The 24,381-nt window shown below is 55.6% G+C and overlaps 1 protein-coding gene across 1 annotated transcript; it reads right to left on the reverse strand.

Moving 5' to 3' along the window:
- Positions 1-553: 553 nt before the first annotated feature.
- Positions 554-23,357, reverse strand: LOC138811210 (latent-transforming growth factor beta-binding protein 4-like). The gene is made up of 30 exons (XM_069998889.1): positions 23,103-23,357; positions 19,829-20,020; positions 19,451-19,698; positions 19,258-19,373; positions 17,633-17,694; positions 17,427-17,549; positions 17,044-17,208; positions 16,282-16,431; positions 16,033-16,206; positions 15,442-15,573; positions 15,221-15,346; positions 14,363-14,488; positions 13,779-14,021; positions 13,107-13,232; positions 12,901-13,020; positions 11,732-11,860; positions 11,321-11,446; positions 10,861-10,983; positions 10,404-10,535; positions 8,778-8,909; positions 8,567-8,692; positions 7,190-7,336; positions 5,558-5,827; positions 4,985-5,056; positions 4,583-4,711; positions 4,261-4,407; positions 3,379-3,531; positions 2,368-2,739; positions 1,835-1,987; positions 554-1,085 (listed from the first exon to the last, which is right to left on the reverse strand). Exons 1-30 carry the CDS (start codon positions 23,341-23,343, stop codon positions 931-933), a joined length of 4,710 nt encoding a protein of 1,569 aa, XP_069854990.1. The 5' UTR covers positions 23,344-23,357; the 3' UTR covers positions 554-930.
- Between the last annotated feature and the right edge of the window lie 1,024 nt (positions 23,358-24,381).

Genomic DNA, 24,381 nt, shown 5'->3' on the forward strand with positions numbered 1-24,381 from the left:
TCTTGGGTCATACAGTATTGGTGTGTGAGAGCCTGAGCTTTTTCCCTCAGGCCTGGCACTTTCACTTGAGCGACACCTTCACTTCTGGCTTTTTGGTGATTAATGGAAATAAAAGTCTCATGGACTATCCTGCCTGGGCTGGATACCATGATCCTCAGCTCTTAGCCCCCTAAGCGGCTATGGACTACCGGTGTGAACCTCTGGCTCCCAACAACATTAAGGACTTAAACTCAGGACCTCATGCTTGCATTAGGGATGAAGGGAGAGAAGGGGAGAGAGGTAAAGGATAAGCAGGAAGAGGAAAGGTGCAGGAGGAGAAATAAAGGCAAGCAGGGCTGAGAATGTGGCTTAGTGATAGAGCGTTTGCCTAGCATGCATGAAGCCTTGGGTTCAATTCCTTAGTACCACATAAGCAGAAAAAGAAGTGTCGCTGTGGCTCAAGTAGTAGAGCCCGAGCCTTGAGCAAAAGCCTCAAGGACAGTGCCCAGGCCCTGAGCTCAAGCCTCAGGACTGGCCAAGAAAATAAAAATAAAGGCAAGCAGGAACAAAAAGATACAAAATAGGTGGTTTTAATTGAAGATTTCATAAAAGGGGATCAAAGGATGGCCAGGTCCAGGGAGTTGTGGGAGGGGCCGGACAGTAGGGGGGCCTACTCCTGTCAGGACATTATCAGTGCACCCTGAATTCTAGCCCACAACAGGTGCAGGCTCAGGCCCGGGGCAGGGCAAGCACACTGAGCAGGCAGTGGCGTGCGCGCTAACCCAGGGGCCGCGCAGGCGCACTGGGTGGGTGGTCGAGGGAGCTCAGGCTACGGGGCACGCGCAGGCAGGCGTACTAGGCAGGCCTTGGCGGGCGCGGGCACGCTCAGGCCCCGGGCTGCGCAGGCGCGCGGGGCGGGGGGCGGGGCGGAGTGGGCGGGGTCGCGCGCGCTCAGGCTCTGGGCCGCGCAGGCGCGCAGTGGTGTGGCTGGTGCGTGGGTGCGAATCCGGGACGGCAGACGCAGCGGAAGGAGCCGTCGGTGTTGACGCAGCGCGCGTTGACGCAGAGCGGGGAGGCGGCCTCCATCTCGTCACACTCGTTGATGTCTGCGGAGGGGGCCGAAGGACAATGACCACTCGGGCCTGCCTGGCCGGCCCCTCCCCACCCAGGAGCCCAGGCCGGCCGCCCCAGCTCTGGGTCCCGTCCTAGGGGTGCGGTAGGCCCCAATAACTAAGGTTTTGGGGTTCCCTGTCTATGGCAGTTCTGGGGCTTCAAACTCAAAGTCTGGATGCTGTGTCTCTTTACTCAAGGTGGGCGCTTCTACCACTGGATCATCTGCACTTCTTGCTTTTTGCCGGTGAATTGCAGACAAGAGTCTCATGGACTTTTCCCTGCCCAGGCTGGCTTCAAACCACAAAGATCCTGCCCTTTGAGTAGCTAGGATTATAGCCTGAACCGCCAGCGCCCAGCTTCCCCCCCCAGCTGCTGTTTTTGTTTTTTCCTGTAAACCACTTGGCTTGACCCCTGTCTAACCTAGGCAGATGTTATTAATATTCCTGTTTTACAGATAGGAAAGACTGATGTTTTCCAAAGAGGTCATGCAGTTGTCCAAGATAGCACTGGCAGTCCTCAGAAGTCAGGTGGACAGGGTGGTTGTCCAGGCCTTGGAGTCCAGCCCTACCTCTGTCACACCCGGACACCCCCCCCCCCCTTCTTCATCCAAGTGCCAACCTCCAGCAAGGACGGCTCTCTCCAGGCTGGTCTCATCCCCTTTTCCCAGAGTCCCTGACTCCTCCTACCTCTGGCCCCAGCTTCCTTCCTTTCTGGCTGGGCCTTGCCCTTCCCTGCTCCTTACCAAGGCAAGCCATGCGGGTTATGTCCAGGCGGTAGCCATCAAAGCAGTCACAAGTGAAGCCCTCTGGCACCCGCACACAGCGGCCATGGGCACAGCCGTCCAGAATCCCGCAGTCCTCCGCCTCCAGCCCTTCGTAACGCTCAGACAGAGCGCCTGGAGGGAACAAGGACAGAGGATTTCTGGCCTTATTTCTGCATTTAGTTATTCATTTATTTAGTGCTGCTCCTGGGTCTTGAAATCCAAGTCCCTTAGGTTTTGTGCTCAGGGCTGGTACTCTATCACGTGAGCAACAGCTCCACTTCCAACTTTTTGGTGGTTAATTGGGAGTTAAGAGTCTCATGGACTTTGCTGCCCAGGCTGGCTTCCAACTGCAGAACTCAGAGCTCAGCCTTCTGAGCAGCTAGGTTGATAAGACAGGCATGAGGCAAAAGCATCCGACTTTCTGATTGTTTTCCCGAGTCCAGTCCTGTCCCTCCTGGCCTCCTTACTCTCTGCTCTCTGTCTCACCTGGCTTGAGCCAGGGCATCACTCACCGGTGTAGCCTCCAGCTTCCTCAGGCTCTGGGAAGGAGCCACGAGTGTCCCGGGACCGATAGGACCAGCCGGCGCCTCGCCCAGGTGGCTCAGGCGCCTCAGAATCGCTGTAAGGGCCGCCATCATCCTCAAAGTCCGGCATGTCGAAAGGGGGAGCTCCATAAGGGGCCTCACGACGTGCAAAGGGCCCAGGCGGAGGTGGGTAGGGATCATAGGGCAGCACAGGGGGTGGGTACAACTCCGGCCCATAGGGGAGGCCCTGGTAAGGTGGGCCTATGTCTGGGCCATACTCATAGGGAAGTCCAAAGCCACCTGGCCGCGGGGGACCATATGCAGGGGGGCGCAGCACATTGCACAGGGCCTCAAAGTCATCTGTGAAGAGCAAGCCATCACAGTTGGCACTTGGGTGCCTCTATCTGCAGGGTAATCCCCCCCCCCCCCCCCCCCCCGCTCCCCATGCACCCACCCCTGTTGGGAAGAGAGGATAGGGCCTGGAGAATCATGGTGCTAAGCTCCTAAGATCTGAGGACTCAAGACTAGGGTTTTGGGGAACTGGGTTTCTCCAAGGCTGAGGATTAGGGGGGCATCTCAGATCTCCAGGGGCTATATGTTAGGATCTGGGGCCCTGGTCTGTGGACCAGGATGTGGGGATCTGGACCACTGGCATTTGAGGTCTAAGAGCTCAAGAGTTGATGGTACAAGAGATGGGACTCGGGGAGTTTATGGTGCTGGAGCTAAGGGATCTGCTGAGACAGCCCTGGGATTTCTGTTGTTGTAATAAGTCTTCAGAATGTGACTTTGGGCTGAAGGTAAGGCTCTGTGGCAGAACACTTGCCTAGTGAGGACAATGACCTGAGTTTAAACCCCAGTACTGCCAAAAAATAAAAATGAAATTAAAATGTGTCTTTGGGACCAAGATTTGGAAACAGGCTATGACATAGATTAAGATGCTACATTTGGGGGGACCTGGGGTTGTGATACTGGTAGCCTAAAGGACTAGATGGGCGGTACCTGAGTCCTGGGCAGGGCAGAGAGCACAGTCCATGCCCCAGGCTTCGCCATACAGACAGCAACACTCTGTGTAGGTGGCCTGCCGGTCTAGCCGAGGCCGACTGCACACAAGGTCAGGCCCCACTTCCTGCCAGCACACTCCCAGATTGTCATCTGTGGGCAGGGAAAACAAGCATCAGAAGGAGGGACTGGTACTCAGATCCTCTCCAAGGCTGAGTTCCCTTCCTGAGTGCTGGGATTATAGGCATTGACCACCATGCCTGACATCCTATGGGAAATGTTTGAGTGAAGTCTCAGAAATGTGAAGATGTTAAGGAACAGGAAATGAGAGAAGAACATTTGGGCTGAAGGATAAAAACAGTGTGTCAGAAGCTTACAGAAAAGTGGAGAGGAGCAACTAGACAGAGCCAAAACTAGAGAAAGGAAGAAAAAAAAACCTAAAGAGAGAGATACAAACACATCCAGAGTCAAAGACTGTGTAAAAGGAAAGCTGAGGCCTTGGGTAGAGCACATGCCTGTAATCCCAACACAGTGGGATCAAGAATTTGATCAGGAATCAGAAGGCTGGAGGATCAGGAATTTGATGCTAGTCTCAACTAGATGAGGGGAAGAATCTACCTCAAAACAAGGGGGCCAAAGAGGGGGACATGCAATGTGTGTGTGTGTGTGTGTGTGTGTGTGTGTGTGTGTGTGTGTGTGTGTGTACACAAGAAATGTGAAAGATTGCCTCTAAAATCTCTAATGGGCGTGGCCTCCTGGGGGCGTGGCCACAGGGGAGGCCTGGTCGCCTTGAGGGCACGGCCCAGAGATGGGCTTAAGGCCCAGCCAAGGAGGGTGGTGGGCGGGTCAGTGGGTGTGGCATAACCGCGGGGGCGGGGCTACCGAGGCTCTGGCTCTCATTGGACACGCAGCGGCGCCGGGAGCCGTCCAGGACTAGCGGGGGCTCGCAGGTGCAGTGGTAAGAGCCCACCGTGTTGACACAGCGGCCGCCCTCGCAAGCTGGTTCCTCGTCTGCGCACTCGTCATTGTCTAGGGAAGCAATGGAGGAAGGGGATTGATTGTTAAGTGGCAGCCCTCCTCTCCTTCCCATTTCTCTCCCCTCGTCCCTTGACAGTATGATGGACGGAGTCAAGACTCCAAGAAGGCCTTCCCGCTGTGACTGGACACAGCACAGGGGTGGGGTGGGGAGCTGTAGGACCCTCACCAACACACTCCAGCCGCTGTGCGTGGTAGTAGTAACCGTTGCTACAGTAACACGAGTAGCCTGGAGCGGTGTTCACACACACCCCACTCTTGCACACCTGGTCCCGGAAGAGCTGGCATTCGTCCACATCTGCAGGAAGGGTGGAGAGACATGGAGCCCAGCCAGGGCAGGGGGGAGGCGGGCTGGATGAAGGGAGGGTGTGACCGCTGGAATGAAGGGGGAGGATGCAGAGTCTCAGGAGACATAGGGGCAAAAAAAAAAATAAATTCATTAAAATTAAAAATGAAGACAGATCAAGAAATCCAGAGAGAGAAAGAAAATAGGAAGAGACAGAGACAGAGAGACACGGCCAAGGGTGGGTCAGGGTATGGAGGGTGGGTGGGGGCTAAAGTCTGGCCTCACCTCGCCAAAGGCTCAGGTCTCCACTGGACGCCAGGTAGCCACGACCGCGGGGACACAGTGACTGGTACTCAGCTACACAAAGAGACAAGGCTAATAGACCCCTGCGCTTGCTGCGTGCGTGTGTGCGTGTTGGTACTGGGGCTTGAACTAAGGACCTTGTGCTCTTGTTTGGCTTTTTCCCCATTACAGTTCGAGCTACACCATGACTTCTGGCTTTTTCCCTCCCAGTTCCGGGGCTTGAACTCAGGGCCTGGGCACTGTCCCTGAACTTCTTTTTGTTCAAGGCTAGTGCACTACCACTTCCAGCTTTTTCTGTGTATGTGGTACTGCGGAATCAAATCTGGGGCTTCATGCCTGCTAGGCAAGCACTCTACCACTAAGCCACATTCCCAGCCTCTCACAGACTTTTCTGCCTGGGCTGGCTTTGAACTTTGATCCTCAGGTCTCAGCCTCTTGAGTAGCTAGGATTACAGGCGTGAGCACCAGAGTCTGGCTTTTCTGCTTGCTACCTGTGACCTCTTCCTCAGTTCCCATGGTCCTCTAATTCTATCCAAACCCTCACCCTGTGCCCACCTGTCTCAGTGCCTGGGCACTGCTGGATGCGACATCCGCTGCCCCAGCCTTCGCCCACGGTACAGCAGCACTCCTGCCACGTCACGTTCCGTGCCAGGATGTTGTCACATGCATCCGGGGCTGCCGTGTCAAAGTAGCACTCCCGTCGCTCACTGCCCACAGGCCCCTGTCTAGGTGGGCTGGGCCGGCGGGGTGCGGATGGAGGGGGTGGCCTGGCTGGCAGACTGGGACTGGCAGGTGGTGCCTGGGGCTGTGAGCCTGGAAAGGTGCCTAGAGAGGAAAAAATAGGGGGGAGGGAGTTAGGTCAGTGTGGGTCGAACACTTAACCCTCCATGTCACAGAGGGGGAAGCCGAGGCCCTGAGCATGGCACCAGTCATCAGTGGCACAAGAACACTTCATACTTCTTTTTTTTTTTTTTTTTTTGCTGGTCCTGTGGCCTGAACTCAGGGCCTGGGCGCTGTCCCTCAGCTCTTCAGCTTCTGGCTAGCACTCTACCACTTGAGCCACAGCGCCACTTCCGGCTTTTTTCTTACATGGTGCTGAGGAATCGAACCCAGGGCCTCAGGCATGCAAGGCAAGCACTCTACCACTGAGCCACCTTCCCAGCCCCCACTTCATACTTCTTAATCTGTCATGATCTTTCTAATTTATGCCTTGTGCACACGTGTGTGTGTGTGTGTGTGTGTGTGTGTGTGTGTGTGTGTGTGTGTGTGTGTGTGTTAGTACTGAGGCTTGAATTCCAGGCCTTTTTTTATTTTTGGGGGGTCAATCATGGGGCTTGAACTCGGGGCCTGGGCACTGTCCTGGCGCTCTTCAGCTCAAGGCTAGCATGCTATCACTTGAGCCACAGCACCACTTCTGGTTTTCTGGTGGTTTATTGAAGATAAGAGTCTCACGGACTTTCCTGCCCAGGCTGGCTTTGAACCATGATCCTCTCAGATCTCAGCCTCCTGAGTAGCTAGGATGACAGGCGTGAGCCACCACTGCCCAGTGGCCTCACACTCTTATTTAGTTATTTCTCTCAAGGCTGGCAATCTATCACTTAATCCATACTTCTACTCTGGCTTTTTTGCTAATGAAATTAAGATCAGAGTCACTTAGATTTGTCTGGGTGAGTTGACTGTGAACCTTGATTCTCAGACCTCTACCTCCCCGACTAGCTAAGATGACTGTCCCCCATCTCTTTTGTTGTTATTTGAGACATGATCTCACTTTGGAGCTCAGTCTGGTCTGGTACTTTCCATCTCCCTGCCTCAGTTTCTCTGGTGTTGGGATTACAAGTGTGACCCACCAAGCTTAGCTTTCTGTTAGACTTTGAGGCCTTAAGGACAGAGATTTGGAACATTACTGAGACCTCAGTGGCTACAATAAAGTCTCAACACATTAAACACTCTGTGAACACCTCCTGAATGCAGTAATTTGGCAGCATCTAGGCCAGGATGTAGATCTCCTGAGAGAGTCCTAATATCCATGGCAACCCACTGGGTCAGGACTCTTGTTGTTGTTGTTGTTGCTGTTGAAAACAATAGCACTAACTGGTGGCAGCTGTCCATATCAGGGCTGGTCAGGCCACAGTGCTTTCCTACAGGGTCAGCAGCCACCAGCTAAACAAATAAACAAACCATTCTCACCAGCAGAGGTCCGTGGGGGGACACAGCGTCCAGTCATGGGGTCAAACTCCTCAGGACTGCTAGGGCAGACACACAGGAAGGAGCCTTCGACGTTCTCACACAAGGCAGTTCCACACACACCCTGCAGTGTTGCACACTCGTTCACATCTGTAAGCAGGAGATAGGAACACACATCTGTAATTCCCTGAACTCTGAAAATCTGTGCTTTCTACTGTAATGAAAAAAAAAATTTTGTCTGGTACTAGAAATTGATGGAACACTCAGGACTTCATATTTGCTAGGCAGGCACTTCACAGTTGGGCCAGGCCCCCAGCATGCTTAACCAGCAAGTGGAAGTATGGGTCAAGTGGTAGAGCACTAGCCTTGAGCAAAAAATAAAAAAGGTCAGGGACAGCAACTATATCTGAGTTCAAGCCCCAGAACCAACACACACACACACACACACACACACACACACACACACACACACACACCAGAAAAATAGTGGCTCAATAGTAGTATCTGGGGGCTAGGAAGGTGGCTCAGTGGTAGAGCGCTAGCCTTGAGCTGAAGAGCTGAGGGACAGCGCCCAGGCCGAGTTCAGGCCCCACGACCGGACCCAAAAAAAAAAAAAAAAAAAAAAAGCAGAAAAAGCCAGAAGTGGCACTGTGGCTCAAGTGATAGAGTGCTAGCCTTGAGCTGAAGAACTGAGGGACAGTGCCCAGGCCCAGAGTTCAGGCCCTATGGATGACAAAAAAAAAAAAAGTATCTGCCTAGCAAAACACCAAAGGCTCAAAGTTCAAATCCCAGTACTGCCAAAAAGAATCATGCACTTTATATATGAATTGGACTTCAAATAAAAATACCCACAAAACATACTGAATTTTAGTTAATGATATGCATAAATACTGAAGAATTCGAGGGATTTATGTACCAGGGCCCACAGTCTAATGATAGAATCTGCCCCCAAAATTATACAGATTCATGGACAGACAGGAAAGAAAGCAGGTTAGAATCAGCCAGGTGCTGGTGACTCATATCTTTAATCCTAGCTATTCAGGAGGCTGAGATCTAAGGATCATAGTTCAAAGCCAGCCTGGGCAGGGAAAGTCTGGGAGAGTCTAATCTCCAATTAAGCACTAAAAAGTCCTAAGTGGAGGTGTGACTCAAGTAGTAGAGTGCCAACCTTGAGTAAAAAGGCTCAGGGACAGCATCCAGGCCCTGAGTTCAAGAACCAAGACCAACACACACACACACACACACACACACACACATGAACTGAGTTCAAGAACCAAGACCAACACACACACACACACACACACACACACACACACACACGAACTGACAAGCTAGTTCTTCCCTACCCTCCGGCCCCAGCCACCCCCAGGAGCCCCGTACCCACGCATTGACGTCCGTCCCTTGCCCCCTCGTATCCCTGGTCGCAGAGGCACTGGAAAGAACCAGGTAGGTTCTGGCACACTGCATGAGCACCGCAGAAGGACCGGTTCCGGCATTCGTCCACATCTGCAACCATCAAAGACATCAGGACACCTCTGGAACTTCCACCTCAACCCCCCCACATCTCACTCACTGCATGACGAACACCCACCCTGGCAGCCGCCGCCCGGGGTGGGCTGATAGCCAGGGTCACAGGCTGGTACGCAGCGGTAGGAGCCAGGGGTGTTCTCACAACGCTGAGCTCCACAAATAGCAGAGCCATATTCCTGGCATTCATCCACATCTTCAAGAGAAAAAGAAAGAGGGAAGTGAGCTCAAGGGCTGGATGGATGGGCTCTGAATGCCACCTCCACGTCCCACAATTGAGAAGTTGTCGTGAATCTGATATTCAAGGAATCTGAGCTTCCAGAGATGAGTTAGTGCCCAGAACACTGTCATTTCTCAAATGGCGCAATCAGAATCAACCTCAGGGCCTTTGTATTTGCTCTTCTCTGTCAGGTATACCCGCCATTCAGCAATCTGCCTTGCTTCCTCTCTCATGTCAATCTGCCTTGCTTCAAGCTCCATGACCAACCAAAAAATAAAAGATAAAAATAAAGACATAAAACAGTGCCTTACATATAGTAAGGACCCCATAATATTCATTATGAATCCTGAACTAATTTACATATTGCCTATCTCCTACATATTAGATCCATGAGAACAGAGATTTTCTTTCTTTCTTTCTTTCTTTCTTTCTTTCTTTCTTTCTTTCTTTCTTCCTTCCTTTCTTTCTTTTTTCTTGTCAGTTGTGGGACCTGAACTCTGGTCCTGGGCACTGTCCCTCAGCTCTTCATCTCAAGGCTAGCACTCTACCACTTGAGCCACAGCGCCACTTCTGACTTTTTCTGCTTATGTGGTGCTGAGGAATCAAACCCATGGCCTCATGCATGCAAGGCAAGCACTCTTACCACTGAGCCACCTTCCCAGCCCAGAACAGAGATTTTCATCTGACTCTTTTTTTTTTTTTTTTTTTTTTTTGGGGGGGGGTCCGGTCATGGGGCCTGAACTCTGGGCCTGGGCGCTGTCCCTCAGCTCTTCAGCTCAAGGCTAGCACTCTGCCACTTGAGCCACAGTGCCACTTCCGGCTTTTTTCTTATGTGGTGCTGAGGAATCGAACCCAGGGCCTCGAGCATGCAAGGCAAGTGCTCTAACCACTGAGCCACCTTCCCAGCCCTGACTCTTTTCTTGTTTGTGGTCTGAGTGTCTGGCACATACTATACTAGGTGCTTAATAAGTTCTTTTGGAATTAATGCATGAGATCTAGTGACACTAATTGAGGTTTAGCAAGCAGAGAGCCCAAGGCAACTCACAAGCATTTTTTGTTTGTTGGTTGTAGGGATTGAACTCTGAGCCTGGGTGCTGGCCCTTCAGCTTAAGGCAAGCGCTCTACCACTTGAGCCACAGCACCACTTCCAGTTTTCTGGTAGTTAATTGGAGATAAGAGTCTCACAAACTTTCCTGCCCAGCCTGGCTTTGAACTGTAATCCTCAGATCTCAGTCTCCTGAGTAGGAGTACAGCCCACAAGCCCTACAGCCTCCTGCCTTGGTTAGCTCTGTGCTAGGTGATTCTTGGCTTGTCCAGGTGACTGGGAAGTGTCCTCCCTAAGCCTGTGCCTCCATAATAGAATGCAAGGACATGGAAGAAGGGGAACGGTAAGAGTTAGGGGAAGGGTGCCTTCCTCCCAGACCCTTTTCATCACCCAGGAAGCAGATTGGAGTGGTGGGTCTGTCTCACCATCACAGGTGCCCTCCGGGCCAGTGTGATAGCCAGGATCACAGTCCCGGACACAGCGGTAAGAGCCAGGGGAATTCTCACAGCGCTGGGACCCGCAGAGGGCTGGGCCCTGTTCACGACATTCGTCAATGTCTGAGGAGGGAGGCATGAAGGTCAGATGGGGTAAGGAGGGGGGAGGTCAGGCGAGTTGGAGGGGACAGACAAATTAGAGGGGAAGTAAGTAGAGAAGAGATGGGGTCACCTGGCCTGCCCACTAGACCTAAGCCCCGCCCATAACCACATAGCCCCGCCCCATGATGACATGGCCCCCCATATACCTGTAGCTCCACCCACAAGTCCCAACTAAGTGCCAAAGTCTTTCCCACAAAGGTGGCAGGGGGAGCTGGGAGGGGATGTCGAAGCTGGGAGGGGAGGGAGGAAGAGTTTTGGGGCGCGATCAGATCAGGGGTCCCCTCACCCAGGCAAGAGGCCAGGTCTGGGCCTGTACGGTGTCCCGGAGGGCAGATGCACTCGAAGGAGCCATCGGTGTTGGTACAGACACCGCTCTGGCAAAGGTCCTCTTCGCTGCACTCGTCTACATCTGCAGAGTGTCCCAAACCAGAGTTCACCTCTTTCCTCCATTAACATCCCAAGCCACACACCCCTCCCCTGCCCTTTTCCCAGCCACTCCTGGGCCCGTACAGCCTTACCTCACCTGGCGAGGCCCCGACCCTTTCTGAAAATCCCGCCCCCAAAGGTTTAGGGAAGATCCTTTCCAACCACTACCCAGACTCCTCCTCCTCCCCCAGTCGGCGTTCCCCTGCTTCACCCTGACACTCCCGGAAGTCCCACCTCCCTTATTGCAAGGAGACACCCCTCCCCTCCCCAATTATGTAGAGACCCTATTCGACCCTCTTCCACTGTTTCAAGGTACCCACCAAGGCAAGATGCTCCGCGAGGTCCGGGCCGGTAACCAGGGGCACAAGTGCAGGCAAAGGAGCCGTCGGTATTGAGGCACTCGCCGTGGGGGAAGCAGAAGTCACCTTCCAGACACTCATTTATGTCTAGGGTACGCCAGAGGGAGAGAGGCACGCCCACTAGACACAAGCCCCGCCCACAGCGGGCTAGGGTACGCCAGAGAGCGGCACGCCCACTAGACACAAGCCCCGCCCACACTGATGTAAGCCCGCCTCCACCATCTATGGCCACGCCCACAACAGTTGTGTCTCCGCCCTGAAGTCCCACCTAAGTGCCCATCCCTCTCACAGCTTCTCACACTTCTCCAACTGGCTTCCTCATTCAGGAGCCCTGGCCCTAACTCAGGCCCGGGGGGTCGCTCCCCTGCTCACCAGCACAGGGTCCAGGTCGACCCGATGGCGCCCGGTAACCCGGTGCACAACTGCAGCGGAAAGAGCCTTCGGTGTTGGTGCAATGGCCGTGGAGACCGCAGGGGGCTCCTGAACTACACTCATCCACATCTATGGGGGTCAAATGACACAATCAAGTTTCATGTTCACAGGTCAGGGAGTCAGGAGTCACCTTTCGATTCATGGACCAGGGCTGGGAAGGTGGCTCAGTGGTAGAGCGCTTGCCTTGCATGCACGAGGCCCTGGGTTCAATTCCTCAGCACCACATAAGCAAAAAAAGAAAAAAGCTGGAAGTGGCGCTATGGCTTAAGTGGTTAGAGTGCTAACCTTGAACTGAAGAGCTGAGGGACATCGCCCAGGCCCAGAGTTCAGGCCCCATGACCGGACCCCCAAAAAAATAGATTCATGGACCAGGAGGGCACCAGTGAGCTTAGGCCTATAATCTTAACTACTCAGAAGGCTGCAATCTGAGGATCCTGGTTCAAACCCAGCCCCAGCAGGAAAGTCTGTGAAGACTTTTATCTCTAATTAACCAGCAAAAAGCAAGAATTGTGTGACTCAAGTGCTAGAGTACCAGCCTTGAGTGGAAAAAGTGCTGAAGCCCTGAGTATAAGCCCCAATACTGGCACAAAGATTGAGGTAGGTAGATTGATAGGTGGATAGATTCAAAATAAATAGATAATTCAAGATAGATAAAATAGCGCAGGTGGCTCAGGCCTATAATCCTAGCTATTCAGGAGGCTGAGATCTGAGGATCAAAGTTCAAAGCCAACCCAGGCAAGAAAGTCAGGGAGACTCATCTCCAATTAACCACCAGGAAACCAGAAGTGGCTCTGTGGCTCAAGTAGTAGAGTGCTAGCCTTGAGCTGAAGAGCTGAGTTCAAGCCAGGCCGAGTTCAAGCCCCACCACTGACCAAAAAAGAAAGATAAGAGAGACTTAAGACAGGTTCAAGATAGATAAGATTCAAGATAGATTGGCTGATAGACTGATCCCAGGATGGGTTCAGGGATTGTGGTCTGGTCAGGTAAAGAGTCACAGCTGGGAGTTGTTGTCCAGGTAAGAGGACTAAGGTCCAGGTTAGGTTAGGAGTCAAGTCAAGCTTGTGGGCAGTCTGGGGGTCATGGTCTTGGGTCAGGGGTCATGGTCTTACCAGTGCATCTGCCACGATGCAGATGATGGCCAGCAGGGCAGGCCCTGCACTGGAAGGAGCCAGGTGAGTTTACACACTCCTGCCCAGGACAGGCCAGGTGGTTCTCACACTCATCCACATCTGAGGAGCAGGGGAGAGGGTGCCTTGAAGAAGCAACCTGACAAGCCCTCCCCCATCCACACTCCTCCCTCCCTCCCCGGCCTCACCCTTGCACTCCGAGCCAGCAGCGTTGGGTTGGAAGCCTGTGGGGCAGACGCACTGGAAACTGCCTTCTGTGTTCTCACACCGCCCATAGGCACAGGGCGAAGGGCTCCGGGCACATTCATCCACATCTGGGTCAGAGGGGAACCAGTCAAGCTGTGAAAGGGATCTAGATACCTCCCCACTGTCAGCTCCATCTACTTTTCCAGCCTTGAGTCAGCCTCCCAGGAGGCTGTGTGTGTGTGTGTGTGTGTGTGTGGTGTGGTGTGTGTGGTGTGTGTGTACTGGAGCCTGAACTCAAGGTCTTTTTCACTCATTTCACTTAAGCTACATCTCCTGTTTTGGCTTTTTACTGGTTAGTTGAGATGTCAGCCTCAGGGACTTTCCTGTCTGGGCTGGCTTTGAATCGGGTTCTTCAGATCTCAACATCTTGAGTAGATAGGATGAGCCATTGGTGCCTGATGAAACCATTCTTTGCCCATGTCATAGGCTCTCGGCCTACCCTACCTCGTCCAGATCCCTTTCCCTGCCTCTTTGTTAGTGACACACTCCCCACCTTCTCAGTATCCCATCCCTCTGCCCCTGGCCTTGGTCTCTGAGCCCAATTAGGCTGCTCTGTCCCACAGTAATACGGCTCTCACAGCAAGCAGTGGTGCTGCAGGACCCAGCACCCTCACCTTGGCAAGGAGCCCCTGGTCCTCGGGAGCGGAAGCCAGCAGGGCAGGCACAGTGGAAGGAGCCAGCGGTGTTGTCACAGCGGCCTGGCCCGCAGGGTGGGGGCTCCTGTGCACACTCATCCACATCCTCTTCACATGTTGAACCCCGGAAGCCAGCCGGGCAAACACAGCGGAAAGAGCCAGGCAGGTTCTCACAGACCCCACGGCCACAGAGGCCCGGGCTCTGGGTGCATTCATCCACATCTGTGGGGTGGAGAGGTGGGGGCAAGAGGACGTAGGATCACTTGCTCCTTTATTCCCTGAGGCTCCACCTGGCTTCCCTGACCATCAACTTGACCTTCCACAACTCCATCATACCCCCTCCCTGCCTGTCCCTGTTGTTCTAATTCTCCATCCTCGCATTCAGCCTTTCTTGCATCCCATTAATTGGCCTCTGCTGCCTCGGGTCACTCTATAAAGGCCTTAGATCTGGTTCCAGGACCTGGGGTTTCCACCAAGCCAACTTCACTTTTCTCCATGATCCACTCACCAACCCTCATCCCTGCTGGAGGCTCCCCTTTGCCCGCTTCCCTTCAGCCCCTCACCCTGGCAGCTGGCTCCATGAGGTGCAGCCTGGTACCCGGCGGGACACACACACAGGAAGCTGCCGGGTGTGTTCTCGCAGCGCCCGCGGTCGCAGGGCGGCGGCACGCGGCGGCACTCGTCCACATCTATAGGCAGAACAGAACTGGGGTGGCTGGGGAGCGGGCAGCGAGTCCCGGGAGAGACTGGAGGGGGCGTGGCCACCGTGGGCGTGGCCAGCGTGCTGATATCAGAGTGGGGGCGGAGTCTGCGAGCGTGGTCCTGGTCCTGGGGTGGATTCAATGGGCGGAACCCAAGTGGGGGCGGAGCCTGGGGGCGGAGCCCGAAAGTGGGAAGGCCTAAAGGAAGGGATTGAGCCAGGAGGCCAGACAAGGGCGGCTGTCCTGGCTAGGACCAGAGGAAGACCGTGAGAGGGGGCAATGTGAGAAGGAGATGGAAGGAACCTCTGAGCACAAGAAAGGGAAAGCAGGAGCAGGGATAGAGAAAGAAGGGCAGTTTGAGATGGGGAATCTGGTGCGAGAGGGATGCAATCAGGGCAATCGGGAAGGTTTGTAGGACAGAGGCGGGGCCTGGGGACGGAGCTAGTCAGAGATGGGGAAGAGGAGGGGACAACAGAAGAGCCGAGCCAGGGCCTGGTTTGGAAGAAAGCTAGGCAACAGTAGAGGCCAACCGCCAGGAAAAGAAGGGCCAGATTGGGAAGAGGGGGCAGGGCAGGAGCCAAAAAGAGGTCTGGAGCTGATCTAAAGGAGGGGGCTGGGCCCTATGGGGAAAGAAAGGAAGGTCACTGCGACTCTGGAGTGAGAGCAGAGCCCAGAGCCAGGCAATGGTGGGACCTGGAGCCAGGCTGATAAGTGTCTCACCCAGGCACTCCGTAGCCCTCGGGCTGGCTCGGAAACCCGGGCCGCACACACAGCGGAAGCTTCCTGGTGTGTTCTCGCAGCGCCCCGGAGCACAAGGAGAGGGTACACGGCGACATTCATCTAAGTCTGAGTGAATGGAAGGGGAGGGTCACCAGGTGATGGGCAGGGTCCCACCCTATCCCCAGCACCCACGCCCCGCCCACCTCCTCAGTCCAGCTCACCGACACAGCGGGTACCCTGGGGGCTCAACCGGAAACCCGAGTCGCAGGCACAAGTGTGACCACCAGGTCGGGATATACATCGGCCTGGGCCACACACCTGAGGGTTGCGCTGACACACACCAGAAGAAGGACCTGGGGAAACAGAAAGAGGTCTAGTCAGTGAAGTTCCTCCAATTCTGATCTCAATTCCCTCAAATTCTCCACCTAAAACACCTTTAGGGACCACTTCTCCCCAAGTCCAATCTTAGAGGAGAATCTTATTCTTCTTTATCTTGAAATACTTGCATTTGAGCTGTCAGAATCTGCCCACCATGGCTCTCTAGCTGGTGAATACTTCAGAGGTATCTCATTGAAACCTCATGACCGTCCTCATTTTACAGCACAAGAAACTGAGTCTCAGAGGACTTAAAGGTCTCTCTCCACTAATAGAGAACTTAGACCAATTCTGGTGCCAGCACCCAATCTAATTACCATGCAACCCTCCACACATTCTTATCTCTTCCTACCGTACCCTTATCTGTATTTGATCTCCTCTGGCATCTTCTTCCCTCCAGAATCCCTGCCACCAACACACTCCATTCTCTACATCACCTGGCTCAGGAATTTCAGGGCCAGTCCAGGCAGGGATGCTGGGAAGAGGAAACTCAGGGCCAGGTCTCGACTCAGGTCTGGACTCAGGGCGGGGCTCAGGTCTAGGCTCAGGTCGAGGCTGAGGCCAAGGCTGAGGCTGAGGGCGAGGTTCTGGGCGATGAGTAGGCAGAAAGCCTGGTAAGGAAAAGGTATTAGGGAGTGGGGACTGAGTTTGAAATAATGTCCCCCCACTTCCTAGAACCAGCTCACCTGTAGGTGGCCGAGAGGTGGCCGCTGGGGCACGTGGCTGACTGAGAGATACTCGAGGTGGTTCCTGAGCCAGGGGTCTGGTGTTGTATCGGAGGTCAGAGGCTGAGTAGTGGTAGCCAGGGCCAGCAGGGCAGATCTCACGAAAACCCTCTGGAAACAAGACAGGGAGAGGAAGAGGAAAGAAGCGGAGGAGAAGAGTGGACAGGAGGGCCTTGGCTAGGGGACAGGGCTTGGTTTGAGAGAGTATGCCAGGAGTTTTGCTTGGATGCAGGGACGGGGTGGTGTCCTGCAAGTCTTCGAGAGTGAAGATGAAACTACAAACAGTTTTTACCCATTTGGGATGATGGCAGGGACTGGGGGTAAGAATAGAATCTAATTTGATAGCTATAAGGGTGAGTTGGGGGAACAGAACCCTATCTGTGGTAGAACTTCTTAGGGAGTGCTCTAAGGGGGGGGTGATGACGCCTAAACTGAAGGCTGTGTCTCCAGAATTGGGGCTCTGACTAAAGCTCTGAGACAGAATTCCATATCTCAGGAGCAGGGGGTTGAGGGGAGGAGAATGTACTGGAGACAGACTAACTTTAACGTGGAGTGGTGCAGGGGTGGGTGTGGCTAAGGATGAAGGTGAAACCTCTAGCCAATCAAGAGGGCACTGGGGGCGTGGCCAAAGCTAGGACCATTGGAGGGGGGGCAGGGGGCTTGAGTGCTCTAAACCTCCTAGGAAGACGCCTGTGTGGATCCTGGCAACCTGGAGGCACTTACCCGAGCCGAAAGGTGGGCAGAGCTGGCAGCCTCGACCCCAGGCTTTGCCCACACGGCTACAGCAGCAGATCTGTTTGGTGATGTTACGCAGAATGGGCAGCGAGCAGCCGCCATCCCGAAGTACACGGAAGCAGGGCCCCTTGGCCTCTGAGATCACGTGTTGGGCTGGGGGAAGGCGAGAGCATTGTCTGAGGGGGGGGGGCAGGGGGGGAGTGGGGGGTAGGACTGCGAGATTGGGGAGGTAGAGGGATCACCCCAGGAAAAGTTTGGTGGGGGCAGAATTGGGGGGAACGTTTTAAGACAATGAAGGGCCCAGGATTGGTTTGGGATGTGGTCTGAGGTCAGAGCCGACTGGGGATCCAGCCCCTCTGCTGGCAGCTCACAGATGCAGCTGCTGCGGGATGAATCCAACAGGAAGCCGTCGGGACACACGCACGTGTACCCGCCGCGCGTGTTGGCACATTCCCCGTGCTGGCAGCGCCCTCCGGTCGCACACTCGTCCACATCTGCGTGAGTTGGGTAAAACTTCACCGTGGAAAGGGCCACGTGATTACTAGCCCTCCGACTCGAGAAACAAGCCACGCCTCACCTACACAGGATCCATTAACCCTCTCAAAGCCAGTGGGGCAAGGTCCATCGGCTCCACCCACTCTGTTTCCTGCGGAGAGAAGAGAGGGGTGGCAGAGAGGAAATTAGTGGGTGCAGAACAAAGATGGGATGGTAGGGACTAAGAGGAGTGGGGCCTGTGCACCCTCACTTGGGAGGCTCTTGAAGTTCATGGATATCAACAAGGCACAAAAGCATTGAGAACCCAGGGGCCAAAGTCAGAAAATGGCGTAGAGACCAACGCTGGTGGCTCACACCTGTCTGCCATCTTGGCTACTCAGGCAGGAAAGTCTGAGAGACTTTTCTTTCTTCTAATTTTTGTATTTTGTTGTTGTTATGTGTTACGGAGGAACCGAACCCAGGGCCTCATGCATGCTAGGCAAGCACTGTACCACTAAGCCACATTCCCAGCCAGTGAGACTCTTATCGCCAATTAACCACCGAAAAGCCAGAAGTGGACCTATGGCTCAAGTGGTAGGGCGTTGGCACTGAGTGAAAAGGCTAAGGGGCTACACTCAGGACCTGAGTTCAAGCCCCAGCAGACACCCAAAGAAAACTGTAGCCAGGTACTGTTGGCTCATGACTGTAATCCTAGCTACTTAAGAGGCTGAGATCTGAGGATCACAGTTCAAAGCCAGTTGAGCAGAAAAGTCCTGGTGAGACTTTTTTTTTTTTTTTTTTTTTGGTCATGGGGCTTGAACTCTGGGCCTGGGCGCTGTCCTTGTGCTCTTCAGCTCAAGGCGAGCACTCTACTGCTTGAGCCACAGCACCACTAACGGTTTTCTAGCAGTTTATTGGAGATAAGAGTCTCACGAACTTTCCTGTCCGGGCTGGCTTTGAAATGCGATCCTCAGATCTCAGCCTCCTGAGTAGCTAGGATTACAGGCATGAGCCACAGGTGCCAGGCCTGGTGAGACTCTTATCTCCAGTTAACCACTCAAAAAACAGAAGTAGCACTATGGCTTAAATGGTAAAGTGCCCAGGCCTTTAGTTCAAGCCCCACAAAAGAAAATTGGCTGGGCGCTGGTGGCTCATGCCTGTAATCCTAGCTACTCAGGAGGCTGAGATCTGAGGATCGCGGTTCAAAGCCAGCCCCAGCAGGAGAGACCGTGAGACTCCTATCTCCAATAAACCACCAGAAAACCGGAAGTGGCGCTGTAGCTCAAGTGGTAGAGTGCTCGCCTTGAGCTGAAGAGCTGAGGGACGGACAGCGCCCAGGCCCAGAGTTCAAGCCCCATGACCGACCAAAAAAAAAAAAAAAGAAAAGAAAATTGTAGATGTAGCATAAAAATGATAAAATTCTAGTCCTAGCTAGAATTAGTGAAGGTTTGCCCTTGGGAGGGCAGTAGGAAAAGTTACTAGGGGGCTGGGAAGGTGGCTCAGTGGTAGAGTGCTTGCCTTGCACGCATGGGGCCCTGGGCTTGATTTCTCAGCACCACATAAGCAGAAAAAGTCAGAAGTGGCGCTGTGGCTCAAGTGGTAGAGCACTAGCCTTGAGCTGAAGAGCTGAGGGACAGCGCCCAGGCCCAGGGTTCAGGCTCCACGATAGACCAAAAAAAAAAGTTACTGGGGCTCCCAGTACCTGGGGGCGGGGGGGGGGGGAACAACCCTTGAGGCTTACCCAGGTGCTCCGAGCATGGCTGACAGTCGTGAACGCCCCAGGCCACGCCTTCCCCTCGACAACACACTTCCTGAGTTCGGAGCCCGGGCAGCGGTGATACACACTGTGGGGGATGCATTGGATGAGCGCTTCCCCACCTGACGGCACTCCCCGGGCCCCTCCCCACGGGCCTCTTCTCACTTCGCCTCGCCGCAGCTCCCGAAAGCAGTAACCGAAGCCCGAGGCGTCCGAGTAGCCATCCTCGCGGGGAGCGCTCTGGGCCAACACCGTGTAGGGCGCAGCCGCCTCCGCCCGGGCCGCCGCCTCCGCCCTCGCCACGGCGTCGGGATCCGCCTCCTCCCAAGGGCCCGACACTCGCTCCACCTGGTGGACGACCACCGACGCCTCCTGCGGGTGCTCCACGTGCACGCTCACCATGGATGCCACGCCTGGCAGAGAGGGCAAAGGGATGTCTATAAAGGGGTGTCTCCTGGGGGTGGGGGAGCCGGGAGGAGAGGTACAGGAGAATGTCACCAAGTTGGAGGTCAGACAACAGGGACAAGGGACTGCGCCCCTCACCGTGCTCGTCGTCGCGGTGGTTGGCCAGGGGCATGGTGTACACAGAGCGGGTGATGCCGGGCATGGCGGGGGCGGGGGGCCGGGCTCCTGAAGCATGCAACTGGCAGAACTTGCCGGCGAAGTCCGGAGGACAGAGACAACGGTCAGGCTTCACGCACACCCCGCCGTTGTGACAGATCAAGGGACACAGAACTGTGGGTGGGGAGGAATCGAGGACATGCGAGACCAGCGCCCACACAGGGCAGGTTCCCCTCATGCCCACGCACCCCATGCTAAGTCAGCCTCCAGCGTGGCAAGTAGGCCGCCAAGCTACGGGGGGAGGGGGGGTTAGGCGGAGGACATCTTCTGGTTGTTTGCTTGGACCGGATACAGTGGTTCAGCCTTTCTTTTTTGGTGTGTGCTGGTCCTGAGGATTGAACTCGGGGCCTGGACGTTTGCTCAAGGCTAGCACTCTACCACTTGAACACAGCACCACTTCCAGCCTTTTTCTGTGTATGTGATACTGAGGAATGGATTCCAGGGCTTCATGCAAGCTAGGTAATCACTCCTCACTAAGCCACATTCCCAGTTCCCTATAACTGACACCTGCTTTCGCCTATATTACAGCAATATCCACTTTCTGCAAGAACAAGGTGTCCCGGCCCCGCCCACCTCCTCGACCACGCCCACCAACCATGAATCTCCGCCCACTGCCCCAGCGCTGCCATTGATCATGGGCCCCGCCCACTGGCCAAGCACCCCTTTCTCATCACCTGTGGCTGCGGGTCTCCCAGCCTCACCCAATCGTCTAACCTATTACCTTCAGTCCCGTCTACCCTTCGTCCTCACCCCTATTTGCCCTCCTTCCTTTATACCCAGTCTTCCCCCCCCCCCCCCAGTAGAACCTGGGCGGGATAAGCAGCAGGAACGCGACTCCTCTCCCCTTTGCACGCCCTCGCCGGGCCCCAGGCCACCTCTGGGCGGGGCACTGCCAGCTGTGCGGCGGGGTAAACAAAAGAGAGGGGGTGCGTGCGGCGGGGGCAGGGCGGTGTCCCCACATTCCCCACCCTTGGGGAGCCCCGGGACCACAGAGCCAAAGGGAGATTGGACGTGTCTATGGAAGGCACCCCTCCCTCTCCTTCCTCCCCTGAAAACAGCTGGAGACAGCTGTGCCGAGGGGAAGGAGGGTCGGCAGACCGCCAGGGCGGTCCAGAGAGGGGAGTTGGGATTCTGAGCCACCACTGTAGGGGGGGGGGGGGAAAGCACAGGAAAAGGCCACCTCAATTTAGAAGGGTCAGGGGACAGGAGTCCTGGGAGGACATCAGCTAGGTTCCCGGTACTCTGGTGTTCAAAGACAGCTTAAAGTTTCTAGAACAGAGAAGGCTAACTCAGGAAACGGAGGATCCCTTTTAAGTCCTTTAGGGGAGAGTTATGTAGAAATCAGGGCAATCAGAGCAAGCATGGATGAAGTGGTAGTTTCCAGCACCTAAGAACCTTCACTGGCTGGGACCCTAAAATACTGTGGAAACCCCTTCAACCAAGAGATTAGGTACCACCCTGCCCTAGGTCTTTTGAATTGACTTAGGGGAGGGGAGAGATGAATCTGGAGTTTGGGGGATAATCCACCCATCAGGACCAACTCTGAAGTTCTCTGAAGACAGAGGAGATTCAGTTCCTGGGAAGGGAATCAGCTGGATTTGGAGAGGCAGGAATTAGGGATCTCTGATGGGATTGGGGTATTCCCTTGGAAATCTAAGGAAATGTGACCCCTTTGTGGGCTCCCCAACCAGGGAGAGGAGTTATCATTGCACAGCGCTTAAAGTCTCGGGTTTCTCCTGGAAATGGAAAAAGTGGTCAAGGGACAATACTAGCATTCTCCAGAGAGGGCCACAGTTTGGGGGAATTACTTTAAAAGACTGGGAGGGAACTTGGCAGGAGGAGTTCGTCTCCAGAGTCTGTTAGCAGGGGTGTGGAGGGAACTCTAAATCTAGAAGCAGAAACTCAGGGGTCCCTGGTTAGAAGCATATCTGGATTCCAAATACTGTAAGGGGGGGGGGCTTTGAGTGGCAGGGCCTATAAGAAGCTTCACTAATCTCATTTCTCTAAGAATCGAGATTCCAAAATGGGAAGGGTCTCGGATGGAAATCCTGGGAAGCCAGCCAGACCCAGAGGCACTTCCTAGCTGCAGAAAGTCCTTCTCTGCCTTATCTTGGGCCTGGTTTGAGACTACCAGCCTCGATTCCCTTGAAAGGTGCCCAGGCTGGAGCGTTCAGCTAGATGAGATGAGGACATAGGGGTCCTGTTGAGGTCAGCCTTCCTTCCACATGCCCCTCCTTGTGCCTCCAGGGGCTTGGCACCCGCCTGGGCACGGCGCCTGGCACGGGCACGTAGGGGCTGGGCCGGGAGGGAGTGAAGGAAGGAAGGAGGGAGGAAGGGGAGGAGAGAGGGAGTGGCAGCGGGCGGGGGCTCAGGCGGGAGATGAGCTCACGCCGGGGCCCGGGTTAGGCTGGCTAGAGGCCAGGCTGGGCGAGTTCTCGGCGCCAGGGGCCCCCACTCCCCACTCCAAAGGACCTGAGGGATGAGAGGCAGGGAGGATTCGACCCTCCCTGTAGTCTGCCCACCTCCACAATCTGGAACAACAGGTGTCCGCCGTTCTTTTCCATCTCACCTGAGCCCCCACTCCTAAGGCTCAACCCCCCCCCCACGACCGGTGCATACTCTTCTCCAGTCTCCTCCGCCCCCCAGGGGGCGCCCCTTCCCCAGGCCTCCTTTCTGGATTTCTGAAGCATGTGGGACCCCCCCCTGTAAAATGCCCTTCTCCCCCCCCAAAGGCACAGAAAGTGGGAGCCTCCACCCCACACCCCCCCTCCGCCGCTGCTCCCACACAGCCCTAAAAAAAAGGAAAAAAGTGTTCCCTTGGTTCCCCGGGGACCCATTACATAGAGACTCCAAGTTAATTCCCTTCCCAAAAGTTCTGACGCTCCCACTTTTGACTCAGAGGCAAAAGCCGGCCCCAGCCCCCTCACGTGGGACAACACTGGTCCCCGGGACCTCAAACTGCAAAATCCAGACCCTGACGACCCACCACCCCGATCTAGGAGTGTGAGCCCCTCATCTTTCCTTCACTACCTTAAGCATTAACTCTCTCCACCCCTCAGCACTGATGCACATAAAATCTGGGCTCCTTCTCCCAGCAGGATTTTTGTCTCTCCCCCCCCCATCTCCTGGGGTCCTCCTCCCTCAGGGCACCCCCGATTCCTTCGCAGCATCACAGCCCCCCCTTCCCCGCACTCACAGGCGCGGAAGCCGGGTCCCCCCGGGGCCGCCCCGCCGGGCGCGCCGCTGTCCACGCTGGTGGCGTTGCGGGGCGCGCAGGTCGGGGTGCAGCGGGAGCCGCTGGGCCCATGGATGCAGCGCAGGCCGCACACGGCCGGGGTGAAGCGCACGCGGAGCCGCTCTCGGGGCCGGCCCTGCCCGGGTTGGGGCCCGAGCAGCACCAGGAATGACACCCAGAGCAGCCGCGCGCCGCCCGCCATGGCTGCAGCTCCGCCGCCCCAGCCCGCCCGAGGGGCCCGGCCGCGCCCGCCCGCCTGCCCGCCCGCCCGCGGGGGAGGGCGGCCGCGCCCCCGCCCAGGCCCCCCCTCCCCACCACTCCCTCCCCGGCGGCCGCGCAGGGGCGCGTGGGGCTGGGCGCTTAGCCAGAGGCGCGAAGGCTGGGCGCTAGACGCGCAGGGGGAAGGGGGGCGCCCCCTCCGCACGCCCACCCCGCACTCCAACAAGTGGCAGGAACTGGCAGGGGAGCATCCGGGAAACGAACAGGTGGGGGTGGAAGAACTTCCTCTCCCCCACCCCCCACACAGAGTTAAATCCATTCAAGAGGAAATTCATAAAATGTAGTGAGGGGCAGGGGGGGGGGAGTTGGGGGAGGGAGGGTCTCGCATTTGGGAAGCCAGCTGAAGGCTGATCTGCCTGGGGTTGATCATCTAGATAGGCAGCTGTTGTGTCCCATCTGAGCAGCCAGGTGACATCTGGGGGGTGAGAAGGGTCGTGGCATCTAAATGAATTGGGGGGGAGGGGTCGAGATCCTGGAGAGGAGGCTGGAGAGGGGGCACACACACACACCTGGTCAGAGAAAGCCAGCAGAATGGATAAAGGGAAAGGATGGATTGAAGTTGCGGGCAGGGGTCCTCACATCTGGCCCTGGGCCCACATCTGGAAGACTTTAGGAAGGAGGGGACACATCTGGGCCGAAGACCACAGCAGAAGGGGGACGGTTGAGGATGGTTGATTCTAGATGGTGTTCTAGTCTGGGGAGAGCTGGGGAAGGGTCCCCAGGGCACAGCAGGGGAGGGCCAGCTTTGACCCCCCCCAGCCCCCCACCCCCAATCCTGGGCATTCTGTTCTGGGGCAGGCTCCAACCCGCACAATCGCTTTTGTTGTCTGGGCTGGTTTCAGCCTCGTTCTCTGCTGGGCCAGTGGGCCACCGCCCCCCTCTTCTTCTGAGGGAGCCCGGACGCCTGGCTTCCCGGCCCCACCCCGACGGGTCAGGGCCTCTGGCCTGCGTCTAGTCCTGT

The sequence above is a fragment of the Dipodomys merriami genome, unplaced genomic scaffold (genome assembly GCF_024711535.1).
Source record: "Dipodomys merriami isolate MVZ:Mamm:240054 unplaced genomic scaffold, mDipMer1.0.p SCAF_52, whole genome shotgun sequence".
Lineage (NCBI taxonomy): Eukaryota > Metazoa > Chordata > Mammalia > Rodentia > Heteromyidae > Dipodomys > Dipodomys merriami.